The 20,396-nt window shown below is 39.4% G+C and overlaps 1 protein-coding gene across 12 annotated transcripts in view; it reads left to right on the forward strand.

The window, feature by feature from the left end:
* MANBA (mannosidase beta) overlaps positions 1-20,396 on the forward strand; it is a 58,656-nt gene that overhangs the window by 27,410 nt on the left and 10,850 nt on the right. For all 12 annotated transcript variants that reach the window (XM_038136296.1, XM_038136298.1, XM_038136297.1 and 9 more), the window contains 8 exons: positions 814-924; positions 6,021-6,172; positions 7,262-7,379; positions 9,489-9,575; positions 10,086-10,253; positions 12,195-12,413; positions 13,696-13,860; positions 15,566-15,710. In XM_038136296.1, coding sequence (XP_037992224.1) covers positions 814-924; positions 6,021-6,172; positions 7,262-7,379; positions 9,489-9,575; positions 10,086-10,253; positions 12,195-12,413; positions 13,696-13,860; positions 15,566-15,710 — 1,165 coding nt within the window. The remainder of the gene's footprint in view (positions 1-813; positions 925-6,020; positions 6,173-7,261; positions 7,380-9,488; positions 9,576-10,085; positions 10,254-12,194; positions 12,414-13,695; positions 13,861-15,565; positions 15,711-20,396) is intronic.

A 20,396-nucleotide genomic window follows, 5' to 3' on the forward strand; every position in this document is an offset into this window, starting at 1 on the left:
TATTGCTGGGCTGCTTTCTGGCCTCAATTTGTTTGAAAAGATTGAGGGACTCCTTGCAAAACTAAATTCAGTGCTGATCCCTCCATTGTTTCGTTGCATTCATTATTGCTTTCTTTCCACAATTTTTGTGTTTTGCACTCAACTGGCAAATGCTGGCAACAGGAATGAGCGGCAGAAGTAGGCTGCTAGAGTGAAGATAAATATTCTGTCATCTTGGAGATTGTATTTCATGTTTGTAAAAATCATAGAGTACTAATGATGTCATTAGGAAACATAGAGAGACAAAGCAAAAAACCACTGAACAAATGAAAGAATTTGACTTAAAAGCTTTACACAAGTGAAGCAGTCATTATGGTCACATATTACCAGAATCACAGTTGAAAAGTGTTACTGCTGTATATTGAATATTGCATGGGATAGGTAAAAGGATCAATGAGAGGAGGTGTATGATACAGAGCTCAGTGAACAATGGTTGCTCCTGACACAGATATTTGGGGTTTGGAGGAATAGTGTGTCAGTGTACCTCAGCTGAAGAGTGGCAGCTAGATGTGTGCATGCATGTCTAGGCGTGCTCATGGCCTGTTGTGGACACAAAATGAAGTAATAGTCTGGACTTGAGCAGAAGAAATCACACTTCTCTCTTTAAATGATTTTCACCTCAGAGCTGCAGCTGGAGAGAACGTTAGTATATCTCAGCTGAAGCACAAAACCTCCTTAGGCTTGTGGTAATTCACTCAAAGATACCTGAGCCCAGGTGCATTTGAGACCTCTTGTTATACATGTTGCTCAGGCTTTCTCCCTTGTATGTTCCAGAGTGCTGCAGTGGAGGCTTGGTGGCCAAATGGACATGGAAAGCAAACTGGATACAACATGACAACAACTTTCATGATGGAGGCAGGATGCCAGATTGAGAAGTTTTCAAAGGTGAGCCCTAAAGTTTAATTACATCTGGCATTGCACTGTTAGTGTTAGGACATCTGCTCTGCATAGCAGGGTGTCTAGAGCTCTTAAATATTTTGCTCAGTTGTAATATGCATGTGAAAATGCTAATGAGAAATGAGGTTTTTTAATGTCACAATGTGTGGCTACCTCTTTTCTGGTAGTCTTACCCTGTATGGATGCCCTTACTTATATTGTGGCTGCAGGATGGTTTACAGTTAACCAGAAACCTCAGAAGAGAAAAGACTTTTTACTTCTTAAGTTTTCTAGCTTATGAAAACAGCACTTCTAAATTTCATATACAGTGCTCATGGTTTTGTATCATGCACTGAAAAACCCTTTTAGATTTCTGTAAGATTATGCAAAGGTTTATTACTGAGATTTTTTTTTTTTTTTGCTAATTCAGTTTGTAAAAATTTATGGGATAGACACATTCCTAAAAACCTAACATACATTTATTTATTAGAATGTGGTAGATGTGCTTCCGGCTTAAGAAAAGGTAAGGTCTTAAATACGACCATAAAAGTAGTATTTTGGAGTTTTTAAGGGTTCACCTAACACACTGGCTGTTTAATTATCTGTTTGGTTTTACTAAGGAGCCTAGAGGAGGTAATTTCCAATTGTCCATTAGAAACAAAAATCTTAGAGATGAGACTGGCCTCCTTATGTCATGAACATGTGGAAACAACCACATAAATGTATGCATTTATTAGATGTTTCTGTTGTGTACTGCTTTACTAAAAACTAATCTGGTCACCAGGCATCTAAACTGCTATTTGCTGTAACATTTGTTAGTGTGAAAAAAACTTAGGAAAACTAGTAGCTTCTGGTGTTGTATCCTTATAGGACTAGCCCCTAGTTTGATTATGAAGTCATAATAATTATTATTATTTGCTATGATTAGTGTTCTAATTTTGAAACAATTAAAAAACCCACACCAAGTAAACACAGCATGTGTTGTGTGGAGAAACTGCTTGCTGGAAATATAACTGTAAAGCGTCTAAAAGGGAAAATTCTGTTATTACTGTGTGAAAACTGCACAATGATAGGAAAGCTAATAATTTCCATTTGGGTGCTTGTGTCAGAATATTTCAATGAGCTCTGTGGCATATGATCATGGGGACTTCACAGTCTACAACAGAAATTCACAGTCTACAACAGAAGCCTCCTATTTTTTTCTCCTTAAGGGGAAAGAGGGGAAAAAAAAAGCAAATGCACCACATAGTGGGCATTGTGAATTAACCAGCATATGAAGCCTTTACAGCTTAGGGTGTGAAGTCTGGTCATCCTTCCCATGTTTTGTGAATCTCTGTCTTGGATTCTGACAAACATACATGCACGCACACACCATCACCCCCCAGTCAGAGCTGTATGAGTGGAGAAAGGCTCTGTATGCAGTTTTTTCATGTTGTAGCATAATTTTCTCTCATGTCAGCAGGACTGAACAGCAACATTCATATAGCTTAATAAGAACTTTGAGTAGTTCAGGAGATACAATCAGGGATTAATGTTCCTGAAAGTTGTTTTGTTGTCAGTTCTGTTGTCCATGTTGTACTGACTGTATTCAGGAAGAATAAATTTCCTACTTCCATGATTTTTTTTTTTTTGCCCTCAGAAAAAAATAGAGGTGAGGCATTTCATAAGTGGTTTGTGTCCATATGAGTATCTACTTAACTTCGGACAGGAGAAAACCAAAGCATGAGAACTGTACGTGTGAGAAAGCACAGCTTGATCTTGTGTCAGATTTGGATACTCCTAACTTAAACTACTTCCTGGATTCTGACATGCTAGAGTAGTCTTCAAAACTTTAGCTAATCCTTTGGGAATATTTCTGGGTGGCCTTCCAGTGTGTACTTGCAGGAGCTCTATAGAGCTCTAGCCAGCAGTGCTGGGAATCTCTTTGGCTCAGAGCAGTAGTTATTCATTCCTGTTCAGAGTAGCAGAAAACCAAAGCAGAATAAAAGCCAACATCCAGGATGGGATGTGGTTTGGTTTTGGTTTGGTTTTCCATTTGAATATTTTGTTCTAGAGTTTGTTTCTCAGGATAATATGAAACAAAGTGACATTGGTTTTCTCACAGTGACATTGGTTTTCTTGATGGAGAGTCCTGTTTGCTATTGATAAGTTGCTTATTTCTTGCTATCCCCACATTTATTACCTCTTTCATTGCCCCATGAAGCATTTGTTTGCTTTTCAGTTCTATTTCTCCATCTTTCTGTGTGCTCATTTCTCCAGCATTGTACTCAGAGTTTTTGGTTTTTTAAGGCTATTTTTGTACTTTCAAAATTTTGGCCTCCAGCAGTCTTTCCTTCCATCCCTTTACACACTCTTTTCCCCCCAGGCATTTTAGCATGACTTCCAGAAGTCTTTCTTTCTGGCTTTGTAGTTTTCACACCACTTTCATGCTGTGTGCTAATTTGTTAGGTCGCTGGGTTGTTCTGTGATCTTAGTTCAGCTCTAGGCATCTTCATCCTTACTTCTTTTCCTACTGCTAAATATGGGAATGCCAAATGTGATCCACAGGTCACTTAACTGTGTACAAAGCCTTTGTATGTGCTTTAAAAAGACAGGTATCTGTTTCATGATTGTGCCCAGAATCAGCTGATTGGTCTGTGGTGGCTAGAGAGCCTCTTGTGCGTGCCCCGAGACTGAGAGAAATGCTCAGCCCTCAGGCAGCAAGCTCTATCAGGCGGATTTCAAGGTGGCCATGGTCTTGGTAGCCAGAAGGGCACGTAGCCAAGCATGCCAGATGCTGGTTGTCTCCCATTGCCCTTCTTTTACCCTCCAAGGCAGAAGGAAGCTGTATTAGGAACAGGAAGATGTGCTGTTACCAGCTCGCCCCGGAGAAACAATAGAGTTGTGCTGAATCTTGAAGGCTTGGGAATGTGAGCTGAGGCTAAGGAGCTTTTTCTCTTGCTCCTGCTGTCTGGGTGGTCCTGGCTGAATGTTTCAGCCTCTCAGATTGCCTTGGTTTTGGCCAGTTGCAGGAGTTCCACTTGAGCAGGAATAAAGCAATATCTCATTGCTTCTGTTAGTAATATAAATAATCCATTACAAATGCACTCTCAGACAGTCCCAACCTGCCTGATGACATCCATTAAGATGACATCTCAAATACTTTGGCAGCTCCAACTGCGAGTCCCATTCCACTTTGTGCCATAAAAACAGAGCCACAATGGAGACTGAGGAGTTTTTCTCCAAGGAATTGAATTCAAGGTAGGAAGGTCAGAACGTTTTCACTAGTGCAGTACTCATACTGTAGCTTCTCTTTTGTAGCCTTCAGGAGTTAGAGTAACTGCGAAAGTTGCATGAAACTTTGGTTATTATTTAAATTCAACTTCTCCTGTTAAACTAAGTCTACAAAATTATAGGAATGGTTGCTCCTGTGATGCAGAGCTGTTTAGGTTGAGCTCAGTGATCTGCGACCTCTGCTAATGCATCTGGTTTGTCACATGCATTGTCTCTGTATTGTCCCGTTAACTTAGAAGCACCAAAGAGGAAGCAAAAAGTGGTGATTTTTTTTTCCTCCCTACTGCTAGAAATAGTTTTCTGTCTAGATGTGTGATTTTTGATAAGCTGAACGTTCAGAAAAGGCAGTCCCATAGTGGGATTAATCATTTCCCTTTTGAATTACAGCCATGTCTGGTGTGTGAAATAAAGAATTGCATTTTGTCTTAAAGACAGGTGTATCATTTGTACTTAACTAGGTTAATTTTAGCCTCGTTTAGTGACAGATACTTGCCTCAGCTGAAGCTTGTGGCAGAGGGAGAACAGGCTGTACTCTACAAGCTGACCTTTTGAAAAGGTAAAGCAAATAGTCATCTGAGAGAGGAGTGGTTGCTATCTTAGGAGTAGTTTAGAAAAAAATTTGGTTCCTACCCTTCTGATCCAAACCTGTTTTGGCTAAAATTTGCTGTGAGCTTTCCTTCCCTTTATTTAATTTTCCAGTTTTCTCCCTATGATAATGAACAACAGGTGCAAGAAAGAAAATGTGTTTTCTTCCTGACCTAAGGAAGTTGAACTGGAACAAGTATGCAGGAGAATTTGTTTAAAGTGTCCCTGAAAGAGGTGTTTTCTGGAAGAGTTTGAAGGTCTGCAGGAGCTGATGTGGCAAGTGGGGAAGGCACCTGTACAAATAAGGGGTCAGTGCTGTTGCAGTGCATTAACTGCTCCCTCGTGGCTGTGTCAGTGCAGTCAGGATACCCCTCAGAGCAGCATTCTTACTTGTAGTGAAGTCCTAGAAAACGTCTGGAACAATTTCCTGGGAGCTTTAATTCCACCTGCAACAGGAGAAAGGAAGTTTTTCTTGTTTCAGCATCACAATGCCATATATTAGGCTAAAAGAGCAGCTGTAAAAGTTTGGCTTCTGCTTCCGCTTGAGATGTGCTTTATCTTTAATACTTTACTCATAGTAAGTGTTTATTTAGCCGAACTGGTCACTCTGAGTCATTATTGCTGATCATGCTGTTCCAACACAGCTGTGATGGCCAGAGGGCCCTTCACTTGCAAACTGCCGTTTGTGTTTGCATGGGTGTTTTTTTCTCTGTAAGTGTTACATCTATTAAAAAAGTATAATTTCAGAGCAGTAAAAGGAGAAGATCTTGCTTGTACCGTGTGAATCTCATGGCATCCGTTCAGGGACAAGACTTAAAACTGAGCTGCTGCAGTCTCCTGGTAGAGAAAATTCCAGATTAGATGGTGTTTTTGATCTGGTGGAACCCCTGTATTCCTATTTCTGGCCTTTTTACTAAGTTCTGCAAAAACCAAACTTCATCTGTCTCTCCTTACATTCCTGTGTGCACATGTACAGTTTTTCCTCATGCTTTCTCTTGCTCTCTCTTAATATGATAGAAACTTTAAAAAGTGAACAGGTTTATTGAAAGAATTCTTTCTAGTACTGTTACAGAGTGTTTTCAGCAAGCAGGAATTTAGAGATGAGTACATGTCTTTTGACCCCTTGACCAATTCTGAGCTGTTATTATTCGGTTGTGCATCCCTTTTGTAATGGTTTTCTTCATTTATTTTAATTCCTTTTAATTCCTTTTTTGTCAGCTTTAAATCTAAGTTTCATGTCTTCACAGGTTTATTTTCGGACAGTAGAACTTGTTCAGGAGCCTATTCCTGGCTCACCAGGTCTGAGTTTCTACTTCAGAATCAATGGCCGACCCATTTTTATTAAGGGCTCAAACTGGATTCCAGCAGATTCTTTCCAGGACAGAGTGACCTATGACACGTAAGCCACATTTGATGTTCTCTAAGGATAAAGGATGATGTTTTCCTCCTCCTGATTCTCTCTACACCCTCTATCAAAGGCTGGCTTTAGTGGGTAAACCTTTCAAGGTAGAACACTAATTGTTGCGGGTGGGAGGGGGAGGCTTCAGAATTAGGGCTTAATTAACTGAACAGATTTGAGTGATGTTCAAGGCATGTAGGTGCCATTGCTGGTGGGAAGGTGATTGCTTGCAGTTCATAGTTACTGGCCTTTTGAGTATTTTTAGGGATGATCCTCAGACTGTTTGACCTTGTCTGGACACATCCATTGGTAGTCAGAGGGTGTGCACTTCCTAACCCATATCGTGCAGGGTTATGTGGGTGCATGGCAGCCTCTCCCCTTCTCCTGATCTCATCTAGGCTACTTGGATTTCAGTGCACAGCACCCCAGAGATTCAGGTTGGATGGGGGCTGTGCTGCACTTGGACTAAGCTTTGCCCTGGGGTATTGGGGAACTACAGGACTACAAGGCATGCTGCAGTGTGCATCCACATGCAATTTAGAGGCTACCAGTATGATTTAAGGAAAAAGGAAGCCTAAAACCCTTAAAATGAGATTCCCAGTCTCAGTATTTTTCCTCACCCTCTTGCTCCCCTATTCTCACTCTACATTATAGAACTCAGGAGGAGGGATATACATTCCTGATTGTGTTTAAAGAGAATTTGAATTCAAGTAATTTACATACAAAGCAAGTAATATTAGACCAACATGATTAATAAAACATAGTATTTCTAAATTTGGTCCTGCCAATACTTCTGTAAAAGCACTTACACATGTGTCACTCAATCTGTTTTTTGTTAACAGGATCAAGCAGCTTTTTCTGCACAAAAAAATTGCTTTTTGAGAGCACTGTCCAGACATGCAGGTTTAGAAACCAGAGTATTTTGATACTTTCTGTTAGAGTTATAAGTCATAGATTGCCTACTAATGATTTAGATTTGGGTGTTTTTTGTGGTAGGGACATTAGTTTCTTTGTTTTTTGTGTAACCTTAGAAATTCTTAACTAATACAACTTCACAAAACTTGCATATCTCCTTTTTGTATTTGACAGACTAAGGCTACTCTTGAAGTCTGCAGCAGATGCTAACATGAATGCCCTTCGGGTTTGGGGAGGAGGAATATATGAACAAGATGAATTTTACGATATTTGTGATGAAATAGGAATAATGGTAAAAACAATAAAAACAGAATATTTATTTAAAAACTGACAAGAACTTGTAGATGAAAATCCACTTCAAATTTAAAAAAAAAAGAGGATTCATACATAAGTTCTAACCATCTTTCCAAAGGACATTATAGAGTATCAACACAAGAGGTCAGATTAACCTGATTTTTTGGTTGACTGGTTGGGGTTCTTTAATTTCTTTGTAATTTGAATGGTTTCTGATTACAGAGGCTGTCTGAATCTGGAAGTGATATTTTGGAGACTTTATAGTAGAAGGTCACCATTAGGTAGAAGGTAGTTATGCTCTTCTCAGTTGTGGAAATGGATTTTATTTCTTTTAAAAGTGTTTTCTTGTTTTTAGCACTAGCTGAAAAGGTTTGGGTGTTTTTAGTTCAAAGTCCTCATTTGGCCCAAAGACAAATATGGAAGGCATTTTTCAAGGGATCATTTTGAACAAGCTATAATTGAATATAAATGTAGCTGTAAGGTGGACACCTGCTGCAGTCACTAATCCTAGATGAGTACCTTTGATTATATAAGCTTGGAGGCACGTATTAATAAGTTTTGCTGAAGTAGTGACTAGAATGAAGGCCAAGTTTCATCTGGTATTAAAAATCCTGACAAGTGTGTTTGGTCTTAGTCTACAAAGTGTGTTTGGTCTTAGTCTACACCATAAGAAGCAGGGAAACAAAATTCGTACCTTGCTGCTTTCAGGTGTGTGTGCTTGCAAAAAAAGTTACATCTATTTTGGTGATCTGAATGAGTGTCCTGATTTTCAAGGCTTCTGAGCACTTACAGTTCTTTAATTTTTGACACTAGGCACCTTAAGTAGGCCACATAGATCTGTGTCTGTACAGTGCTAAGTGCAAGATTTAGATCCTATTTAACAGCCAAAATAGCAAGTAAATGCAGAAAATCAGACTCTTTTTCTGGAGGGGCAGTGGGGAAGGCTTTTGGTTTTGTTTCTTCTGATGGTCTTGCAAGGACTTAAAAGTGCATTGGAGTCAAACTGTGCTTAAGGAAAACCAGTGATAGCTCACTGAGGGAAATAGTGAGAAAAAGTTTCTTTCAATAGAGGGTTTTGACACCAACAGTCACTAAAGGATTATAAGTAATTCTGCAGCAATAGCTTTGCTTTTTCTGTACAGTGTTAGGATTGTAATAATTATTAATGGTTCCATTATCCCCCACTGTCCTATTCTTTATCTTCAGTTTCCTTAGGGAATGTGTGCTAAAAAGAGCCATGGAAAAGCATATTCTCACTGCAATGAAAATGCAATTCTGTGAGGAGCTGGTCTCTGTCTCTCTATGTTGCATGGTGTTCAGAAAAGTGGAGTCTCCTACAGACCCCTTTGGGTTAGGGTGCTCCTTCTAGAGGTCTTTTCATTAATATTTGAGACAGACTAGAAGGAGCCTCAAGGTTACAGCAATTTAAAAAACAAAACAGGTAAACAAGAAATCTTATCCATCTCATTGGGATTCTGTTCCCATTTTTGTAATTCTGCTGCAAGGTACAGATGGAGTTTATTGTTCTTGAATTGAAAAGCTTGCTGTTCTCTAGTAGTATCTGCTTGATCTTTCTTTAAAGAGAAAGATCACTGTTTTTAGAGCATCTAGTTTGTTTCTGTCCCTCTTACTGGGTAAGATTTGCTGGTTTTTAGATAATTTTGTATGGAGGTGTTTTCTTAACAAGTACACATTAAGGTCTGTTACTGTGCTCAGTAACGCATCAGAAGAATTATTGTCTCTTCTCATTAAGTAATGGCGATTTGGCGTTACACCTGCAAAATAGTAAATAATTATGAAATTGTTCTGTTCAGCTGCAGATTGCTACATGTTCATGTTTCTGATTATTCTGTTGAAACTCACAGAACTTCATCTACTGAGCCGTATTCTGCTCCTCAATGTAGGCTGTCAGGAGCTGATTCCTAAGGGTAAATATTTTGTAACCTTGATATTGAGGATAACCACAGTAGAGTATGCACATACTTGAGCCCCATGGTGAATGTGATTTGTTTTCTGTCTGAACAAAGAACTGTGCATCCCAGTAGCCGTATATTTTTCAAGTATGTAACTTGCTGACAGTTTTTTAAATCTTTCCTTTCCCTTGTAGATTTGGCAGGATTTCATGTTTGCATGTGCGCTATATCCAACTGACCAGAATTATTTGGAATCAGTAAGAGCAGAAGTTTCTCATCAGGTATTTTATCCATGTGTCAAAGCTCTGTTTCACATTATCTGTTTTTCATTGACTGACTGTGTAAGTTAGCTTTCCAAAAATGGTTGTTTTGAAGTTTTTGTTAGTGTACCTTTATGTAGCAGACACAAAATGTAACCTTGCTAAATCTTATTGAACTCCTCTGACTGCTTGCAGGAGCAGTCAAGCAGACTGCACAGAATTTATCTTTCACACATGGCTGAGTAGAGGTGGGTGGTACATACGTGCATAAGGTGGTACATACGTGCATGTATGTATGCCAGCATATTGGAAGTTTCCCCTTCTGAAGGTCTGTATTATGAAACTTTGAGGCTGGTAGCAGGCAAAGGGAGTAGTGAACCATGTGGCAAAAAAAGGGAATTGTAGGCTTAGCATATGTAAGATACATATGGACTTGTAATTCAACTAGTAATAAAGTGATTATTTTTTTTAAAATTCCTTGTTAGGAGAAGTAATTTTGCTTGACTTCTGAAACTGTAAGTTGTATTTCAGGTGCGACGTTTAAAATCTCATCCATCAGTTATTCTGTGGAGTGGTAACAATGAAAATGAAGCAGCAATTGCAAGCAACTGGTTCTCCATACCTTATTCTGATGTAGGAGTCTATATCAAAGACTACGTGACCCTTTATGTGGAGAACATCCGTGAAATAGTCCTCAGAGTAAGTAATCTCAAGAAACTCTAGGAGGATATGGCTTGGCAAAAGGTTTTAATGTTTGAGCAAGCTGGGATTTCCTTTTTTTTCTTTTAATTCTTTTAAGACATGAGGAAGAGCATTTTGAGCAATTGCTCTTTCCAAGCTCTTCTAAACAACTCTCTAAACTCAAGAGTTATTCTCAAAAAAAAAAAAAAAAAAATTACTTGTCTTGAACATTTAATGATGTGTAAAGTAAGACCTGAAAGTGTAGTAGATCTTGCTGCTTTTTTCCTTCCTGCTTTTAGTATGTCCACGAGTGCCTTCACTTCTAGTGGACAAAAATCAGCTTGCCCATTAATTAATTAATTTTGGTGATCAGGTTTTCTTCATCCAATTTTGTTGAAGCATTCAGCAGCCCTCAGATCTTTTAATAGCAGTTGAAGAAATCTATAAAGATGTTATTTCTTCAGTATGTGACTGAATATTTTTTGTTCTAAGCAGGTAAAGCAAAAGTGATAGTAGATATTGAACTCATGCTGTGTAGTCATTGTATTGATTTTGTAAACAAAATATTGGTATTCTACAGTATATGAAGGCAAAGTAAAATATTTTGATATAAAATTTAAACTGTCAGTATGCAGTCCACAAACATCTGGAATCCTTGATGAAGTCTAGTGTGATTTTGCACAGGTTTTTTAGGTTTATTTATCCTCTTAGAAGAGGAGATTCTAGCTTCCTGTACTGAGCTGTGTGTAAAGGTGTGCTGTGGTGTTTTGGTGATTAGCTACATGAGTTGGGTGGCCAGTGTGTGTGCAACAAAGTGAGGTGTTCTGGCTTGGTACTTGTACGGCATTGCCATCCAAGACGGACCCATTTTTATTTTAAATCCATAGAATAGCTATTTTGAGTGCAAAAAGGAACCACAGAGGGAGATAAGTTCAGGTCCTGTGTAATAAAAGCCAGCTGAGGAAACTTGTAACTACTAGTAGTGCTGGACTTGGTAACTTGAAAAGACTTCTACCTTTGAGCTAAAGACTTCAGGGAATCCAGGATTTCCTGTAGTAAATTGTTTCAGTTAATTATTAATTACTCACACCCAGCAACAAAGAAAGAAAGATGATGTGGGAAAAACAGGATTGTTTCTTAAAATGGGGCAAATGTCTTGAGTGCATTGCTGTGTTCGAGCCAATTGCTCGTAACAATTGCAGTAACTTGCTACTGGTAACTTGGGCCTCTGTCTTACTAGAAGTCGGGTGTTGAATGAATTACACCTGAAAAAGGATTCCTTCAGTACTTTGTAGACTATTGTTAAAAGATTTAGTATTCTAAGTCTACTGAGACTATAAATAAAGGCAGCTCTGAACAATTTGAAATGTAACCCTTCTTGTAGTCTCATCCATCTTAGCATGCAGAGCCAGCTAAAATGACAATAACCTGTAATGATACCATGCAAGCATTAAAAGCAGAACACCTTGGATTTGTTAGGACTAAATTTAGGTGACTATTTAATAAGAAAGGAGAAAATCATGGCCTTGTTCCTGTAAAAACACTGCAAAAGTAATAATTTTCCATAAAGAAGTCACAGTACTCAAATATTAATGTTCCTTGAGTATATATTTCACAAGGCACACTTTAAATAGCCTTCATTAAGAATTTAGAGGCATATAAAGATAGAAAATCTCTTGATGTGAGGAGAGAATCCCTCAGAAGAGCAGAGCAAGCAGAATCGTGCCCAGCTGTCCTCCAAGAACATAAGTAAGAACCTAATTAAGTAAGTAAAGATGATGAATAGTAGGACATAAAAAAGGGAATGTTTCCTAGGTGGTGACTCAGAAATTTGGAAAAAATATGGTCTCCCTGCTCCCAAGCCCCTCTTTTCAAAAAATGGTCTGTGTATTCAGATGGTAAAAGCCAATCACTTTGTAAGGGAGTTGTATTTTTGTTTTGTTTTGTTTTAAATCCCAGGAAGATAAGAGTCGTCCTTTTGTGGCATCCAGTCCCACCAATGGCTTGGAGTCAGTTAAAGAAGGCTGGCTCTCCCGGAATCCTTATGACACGCACTATGGTGACACACACTTTTATGACTACAGCAGTGACTGCTGGAACTGGACAGTGTATCCTAAAACTCGTTTTGCTTCAGAGTATGGATTTCAGTCCTGGCCTTCCTTCAGTACAATTGAAAAGGTAAGGCTGGGCTTCCAAACCTTGCTGTCCCCTTTGCTTTCATTTAGTGAGGGCAATGAGTCTCTTCCCAAAAAACTTCTGCATCCAAACTGTAGTAATGTGTTGTTAGGCATGATATGGCATAAGTGGGTTAGAGGTGTGTGCTGGTGGGGAGAGAGAGAATGGAACCATTCTGTTTCCCTCCTTGGTGTTCAATATACTTACCTTGATGTTGCAAGAGGGACTTGGTTTGGATGAGAGACTAATATGAAACTGTTATTTCTGGTAGTAATTCTATTTAATGTATAGCTCAGTAATGATTGACTAACATCTGTTTGCTTTTGTGGTGTCTAGGGATAGGTATTTGAGAAAGAGGAGAAATAAGACAAAAGCTGAATTGTGCTGGGTTTTAAAATGTTTTGATTTTTATGTATTTACCAATTTCTTTCATTTAAATAATCTGTTTCTTAATGTATTGCCTGAAAGAGGATTTGGTTTTGTCTGCATTAAATTTAGATATTATATGTTCTGTCTTATTTACCAAAGTGGAGCAGAGACATACCATGCTGTATGTCCAGGGAGAGATGTTGATATTCATGCATGCAACCAAAAGGAGTTCAGAATGTTTTTTTCAGTTTGCTGGGTAAAGCCTATTATCTGAAGCATAATCAGAACATTCATCTATATTATTAATAATAAAAATTATTCAATCCAGCCTAAAAAGAAACAAATTTAAATAAGATTGTTTAGAGAGAGTAATTACAATGAAAACTTGGCAATAATGGCTTAATGAATTATACTGTGTCATTGTCTTTAGTTGAAAAAAGCTGGTTTATGATCATTTGTTATCAGAGGCAGGTTTTGAAAATATATATACATATTACTAGAATTTATACCCCTACTGATTTATATAACTTTTATACCTCAATGTGTTTGACTAGATTACATTCTTCCATATTAATCTATGGTGTTTCTGATTTGCTGTGAATGCAAGCAAAACTCTGAGGTCCCTTGGCCAGCCCAAACCTTAGGACAATTAAGTTAAATGCCACTGAGGCAAAAGTTGCTCTTCTGGGTTCAATGCAATGTGTGTTTTCATTCATTTGTACAAGGAGTGTAAGCAAAGAGTGTTAGTGATTAAAAATCTTTGCAACTGCATGAGGCACTTTAGAAATATACTACCAGTTTTAATATTTTGCATTGTATCAGTAGGCTGCAGTGGATATCCTTTCCTCAATATCCTGGTTGTCATTGTACCTTCTACCTTTTCATTCAGATACCTTATTTTTGTGGTTTTTAAAAGGTTTCCTCCCCTGAGGACTGGTCCTACACAAGCAATTTTTCTCTCCATCGGCAGCACCATGAAGGTGGCAATATTCAGATGCTTCAAGAGGTTGGGCGTCATTTCAAGCTTCCGCAGAGCCCAGATCCTGTAAAACAGTTCAAGGATATGATCTTCCTCACTCAGGTAACAGTGATTCTTCCATAGAAGTCACTCTCAATGCTTGTTCTATTAAATTCTGTCAGCTGTTAGAGCTGGACCTGGTCCCTTAGGGAGTGTTCCATCATACAGAAAGTTTCCATTCTGAAGAACTGGAGAGTCCAGTTTAATTTGGAGCTAGCTTGTCTCTCCTTAATTGTAGAGAGACTCAAATTTTCTGGAATAATCAGGGAATTACCCAGAAACTGTCTCAACTGAGAGAAAGTATGTCAGTATGTGCTGCCTTGGTCCTTCTCCCCAGCTGGGCTCATGTAGCTGGGGGAGGATGCAGGGATGTGCTGGGCTTCCATGGTACAAGATTATTCCCAGTGCGGCGTGTTGCTCCCTGTTCCAGGGTGGGAATGTTTTGCTCTTCATGTGGCCCCTGTAGGCTCACTGCTTTGATTCTTGCCACATGGAAAACACAAGTTTTGGAAGCAATATTTTTTCCAAAGAATGTAGTTCTCTGTTAATTAGAGAATTTTGTTTTGTTATGGACTCAAATATTGATATTTTAGAGAATACATTTTGGGGTTTTTTTCAGATCAGAAGCATGTATTTTGCTTTTGATTCATAGTAGTTCTACATCATGCTTGCTTCTTTATTTGCAATTTCTGTGCAAATTTTAAAAGATGCTAAGTAACTTTCTAATGCTATTATGGAAATTGAAAGTGCTGTTAATTTTTGGTGTGTTTCAAGAATTTCAGAAACACTCTTGATGGAAATAACTGCACACTCACTGAGTTTCTAATGTTTGAGAGCTGCTGTCAGCAAGTTTTATATAAAAGCAAAATTTCTTGAGAATTTTTGGCACTCTTGACAAGAGAACAAGGATAGATGATGCTGTGAAATTGAAATCAGGGGTAAAGCTTTCACCATGAGGTCCTGACTCAAAAAAGCTGTGAGAGTTTCTGTAAGGCTAAGTCTGTCAAGGCCTTATTAACAGGTTAAACAATTTAATACCAAAATAATGATAGCAAAAAGGATAAAGAAAGCACACTTGCTTTAATGGTTAACTAGAAGTAATATCTTTACCTTTTGGGCTGTCCTAAAGGCTTTTAACTTTATTTTAAGAATTTCTTTATATTTCCCCAGCCTAATAATAAACTGTGTGAAGAACATATCAGTCTGTTTAGCACCCATTGAGAACTTGGCCAATGAAAATTCTGAAAAGTGGTTTTTAGATGTCATGGAGAAGGAGAAAAGGAGTGGGAGTGCATCTGAAAAAAGGTTGCTTTTCTGATGCACAGTTTTAACTGTAGTGAGAATGTAAGTTCAGAGTGTAGGGGTTTAGACACTAAGGTAATGTATACTGAAGGCAAAGCAGCTCAACATAAGTTTGCAACTCTGGAGGGGGTTACTTAAATTAATGTAAAAAAATACTTATTTTAAATTTCATTTTATTTTCCTTGTCTTTGATTTGCCTTTCAAAGACCATCCTCACTGTATGGAAGTAGCCCCATATGAGATTCTTGAAGGGTACTGCTTGCAAAGCTGTTGGGAGCTGCTAGGAATAGATCTCCTTTCAGCAGAGTTCCACTGCACTACAGGTGGATAGTCCTCGGGGCTCAAGTTTAAAGTTGTGTGCTGCTGCTGTGAAGTCTGTGTTGTGTATCAATATATTCACACGTTTTGAAAAAAAAAAGTAAAATCCGATATGCCAAAAATAATTTTTATCTCTTTGTTGACAAAGGTGATGCAGGCTCAGTGTATAAAGACAGAAACCGAATTCTATCGTTTTAGTCAAAGTGAAATAATCAATGGAGAAGGACACACCATGGGAGCTCTGTACTGGCAACTCAATGACATTTGGCAGGCACCCTCATGGGCTTCCTTGGGTAAGTTTTGTGACAGTCTGGTAAAAAGCACCAGCTACCAGTTGTGTTTTCCTCATCTGGAAGTATCAGAATAAGAAATACAGCTCTGCGCTGTCTCTTGGGCACCTTTACAAACTTTGAACGTATTTCTGTCTGTCCTTTAGAAATGCATTACAGGATGGGATTTATGATGTAAAAATTGAACATCTAGATTTCTTCTCTAGTCAGTTGGGGGAAGAGATGATTATCTCCAAATGTGATTCATTGTGTCCTTAGCTGTCTCAGAACTGGGGTGAATTACCTTCTCCATGATGAATTTGATTTTCATAGAACTTAATAAGATATCTTTCACCTAGTGTGTCTTCTGAGGAGCTTTTTATAGGAGATGACTGGCTGAGATTTGATGTCTGACTTGGTGTCAAATGAGGTAAATCACTCCTCATGACTAAATTATTCTGCTAATATGCTATTTACGCATATTCTTTTTCCCTCTTAGAACACAAAACTAATCAGACATATAAAGAGATAAGTCACTCAGACAGTAAGAAGTAGGGGTGGAATGAGGAATATGTGGCATGAGGGAAGTGGCTGTGTTTCATGTTCCAAACATTTTGTCTAGGAGTCATTTTGAAATTGAGAAGCTGTCCTATGGCAGCTGTATAGGACTTGGGTAGATTCTCTTTCAATTTTAGTTATTTCTCACATACTTTGGTTTTGAAAATCTTTAAGCATTTCACAAACTAGAAAAAGCTGAGACAAAAAGTAAGACTGTCTATGGACAGTCTTGATGTGCCCTTGGAATAAAATGCCATTTGGCCTGGTTTTGGGAAAAAATTAGCCCACACCATCCTCCCCCTCTTTTTCTGGGAGATGTTTGTCCCTCTCCCTTTCTGTTCTTTTTTTTTTCCTTTGATTAATCCAAACAAAATAACTGCAATGACAAAGCAAAAACCAGTAGAAGAAAGAGGCTAATTTATTTAAATGATAAGGCAGTGGTCCAGCTATGATGCTTATCTTTCTGGACTTTCTAGGCTTGTATTAGGAAATGGAATATCACAATGTTCACTTTTATGATTGTAGCAATGAGTGATGCTTGTAGGTTTTAAGTGCCTCAAGAGAAAAAGATGCTTGGAAAAGTCTCCCTTTGTAAAGACAGGTGTATTGATAGATGTAATGGTCGTGGAGACCATAAATGTCTTTTTGAGTACAGAGATGACATCAATGTATTTATCAAATACTTGAATTATTCATATGTTGTTGGAGTTTAGAAGAAAGAAGCTCAGCAGAGATACAGCTGTCCCTTTGTTTTGTTGTATTCCCTCAGTGAGATGAGGAAAGGTTTAATATTCATTTAATTAGGCAGTGTGGTAGAGGGATTTTGAAATGCTAATGGCTGAAATTATGCAAGACTTGGGAGAAATTAGTTTTATTTGCACTTCAAAAACACGTTTCTGCATCTTGTTAGGTGGCACAGTAGTATCACCAATGAGTGCTTTTATTTAAATCTGTTGCTTTGCAGGAAGTCATGGAGGGGTTTACATAATTTCCGGTACAAAGCAGAAATGTTTGCACATGGTGGGGAAGGAAGAAGGTAGCAAATCTTTCTCCTTTTAACTTTTACCTTTAGGATGTTTGCTTGGGTTGAATGAAAACACAGCACAGCACTTGTATCTTGGTACTTCTGCAGCTCAGAAGTAAACAGCTTTTATCACAACTGGGTTCTTACTGTTAGCACCTAGCTGTGAAGCTGGCTGTGCCATGTTGGATGCTTTAGCATCTCTGCAGTATGTTTTGGTGGAGTGCTGTGACACTCCCAGACAAGTGTCACCTTGAGGTACCCAACTCAGTAGTCTTGAGATTGCCTTGAGCAGATAACTGGCTTTTATTGCAGGTTCAATATTTAGAGCCCCTGGTGAGCCCCGGTACAGGCTGTTAGGGAGAATAATTGATCTGAATTCATGAGGCTGAGGTGAGGAATGAACTAGCAGCATGTTTCTCAGGTTGCATTTAATGGTGTGAAGTGATTAATTTGAAATCATTTCAGGGAGATCTGTTTATTTGCACTCCTGCCATCAGTGTAGAAGGCTTCAGGGAAGAGTCAGAAAAAAGGGTATTGGGTCTCATTACAAACCTAATTTCCTGTTTGGAAGTTTAGTACCACAGTGAGTGCAAATCCCGTGTTATTGTCAAGAAAAATTGAGGAACTTGGATTTCTGTAAGAATTTCTCTAAATGTGGGAGGAGGAGAAAACCACCCCAGGGCTATTTTAAATAACTTTTGACTGTTGCCTTTGGGCATGCATGTCTGTAACAAGAAAGTTTAAACCTAGAGGTTTCTCATGATAACTTCCTGACCTCCAGATTTTTTATATCCATTTTTGGGTGTGTGTTCGTGGGGTATTAGATATGCAAGTTGCCTGTTTTTAAAGAAAGGAATGTAGTTCTGGTCCTGTGGAAATCAAGACAACAGAAGAACTGAAAAATACGGGCTTTTTACTTAGCTTCAGTTTTCCTTGCTGTCTGAAGTTACTTTGACAAATGTATTATTAAGATCCTGTTGCTGGAAAAGTTGTCATTGGAAAACACTTCCTGTGTGTGTGTGAAACTGCTACAGCAGTTGAGTTTAGGTTCTTTAAAATGGCTCTAGTTTTTTTGGGAAGGGAAATACCAATATTAAAAGCTGATTTGAGTTAAGCAGACGAATGATGTTTCAAACATTCCAAAACAATGGGTGTTGAAGTAGTACAGTGGGTTTTGAAAATGTGCAAACTTTTAAGTGTATGGTTTGTTTGATTTTGTTTGTTGGCTGGGGTTTTTGTTTGCTTGGGTTTTCCTGTGGAAGTTTGATGCCATGTTCACCCTGAGTGTGTCATCCTCACTGTAAAGGTTTTTTGAGGATCTCTGCTGCCTTGGTAGAAACTTCCTCTCTTTCCCTCTGCAGTGTGGCTGTGTAATCCAGTTGGAAAGCAAGGCACAGCAGAGGTTGAGAGAAGGACCCATTCAAAAAGAAGCAGGATTTTATATTGCACTAAGTAGCAGAAACTGCTCTACATTAATTTCCATATATAAGACAGCTGAAGCCTAGATTTTCATTATGTGAATTTAGCTCAGGAAAAAATTCAAGTCAACAGGCACTGAAACCTCAGACCATGCTGGGTAACTTGTCTGTGCTTGTGGTGGGCTTTGCCTGGATTCTGCAGTTAGCAACATCTATTGCATTGGCAATTTAATTAATTGACTGTTGAAATTCCGGGAAGTCCTGTAGCAGTCCTGAGGGCTTTAGAGATTTCAACCCCTCCCAGACCCTCCCTGCCCATTTCTCATACAAGGCCCATAGCTTTTGTTTGTTGGATCAGATACTGCCCTCCTGTTCACTCTGTTTCAGATAATCCATCTCCAGTCTGAATCTCCCATCTTCTCAAGTTTAATAACTGAAGAGTAATTTGTTAGCACCCCCTATTTTTGGTACATTTGTTCTTTAAACCACCAGTGTTTTCTGTCAGGAAGTGTCCTTGGAATGCCAGAACATGCCTTTGTTCATATCACCAGGGGATCAGTCCCAGCCAGCACAGGTTTTTGAAAGGCAGGTCCTGCTTGACCAACCTGATCTCCTTCTATGGCAAGCTGATGCAGTTGGTGGATGAGGAAAGGCTGTGGTGTTGTCTGCCTAGACTTTAGCAAAGCCTTAATGCCATTTCCCACAACATTCTCCTGGAGAAACTGGCTGTTTATGGTATGGATGGGTGCACTGTTCACCATGAAAACAAACTGGCTGGAGGGCCAGGCCAGGTGTGGTGGTGAATGGATTCACATCCAGCTGACTGCAGGTCGCTGCTGGGATTTCCCAGGGCTCAGTACTGGGGCCAGCTCTGCTTAATATCTTTATTAAGGATCTGAACTGGGGGTTCGAGTGCACCCTCAGCCAATTTGCAATCAACACCTAGCTGGGTGGGAGTGGCAGTAAGGCTCTGCAGAAAGATCTGGACAGACTGGATCAATGGGCTGAGGCCAGTTTTGTGAGGGTCAACAAGCCTAGTGCTGAGTCCTGCCCTTGGGTCACAGCAACCCCAGGCAGTGCCACAGGCTGGGGGCAGTGGCTGGGAAGCTGCCCAGTGGAAAAGGACCTGGGGGTGCTGGTCAGCAGCGGCTGAACATGAGCTGGTGTGTGCCCAGGTGGCCAGGAAGGCCAAGGGTATCCTGGCTTGTGTCTCTGGCCAGAAAGAGTAGAGAAGGGATTTGTCCCCCTGTACTTGGCACTGCTGAGGCTGCACCTCAAATGCTGTGTTCAGTTCTGAGCCCCTCACTACAAGAATGGCATTGAGGTGCTGGAGCATGTCCAGAGAAGGGCAGTCGAGCAGGGGAAGGGTCTGCTGGAGCATAAGGCTTGTAGAAATCAGCTGAGGAAGCTGGGGGTGTTTACCCTGGAGGAAAGGAGGCTGGGACACACAAACACACACACCCCCACACACACCCCCCTTATCAGTCTCTTCAACTACCTTAATGGGAGTCATAGCAAGGTGGGGGTCGGCTCCTTTTCTCCCTTAACAAGTGACAGGATAAGAGGAAATGGCATCAAGTTGTGCCAGTGCAGGTTTAAATTGGATCTTAGGAAAAAATTCTTCACTGAAGGTGTTCTCAAACGTTGGAGCAAACTGCTCGGGGAAGTGGTAGAACCACCATCCCTAGAGGTATTTACAAGATGTACAGG

Source organism: Motacilla alba, chromosome 4 (genome assembly GCF_015832195.1).
Source record: "Motacilla alba alba isolate MOTALB_02 chromosome 4, Motacilla_alba_V1.0_pri, whole genome shotgun sequence".
In the NCBI taxonomy this organism is placed as follows: Eukaryota; Metazoa; Chordata; class Aves; order Passeriformes; family Motacillidae; genus Motacilla; species Motacilla alba.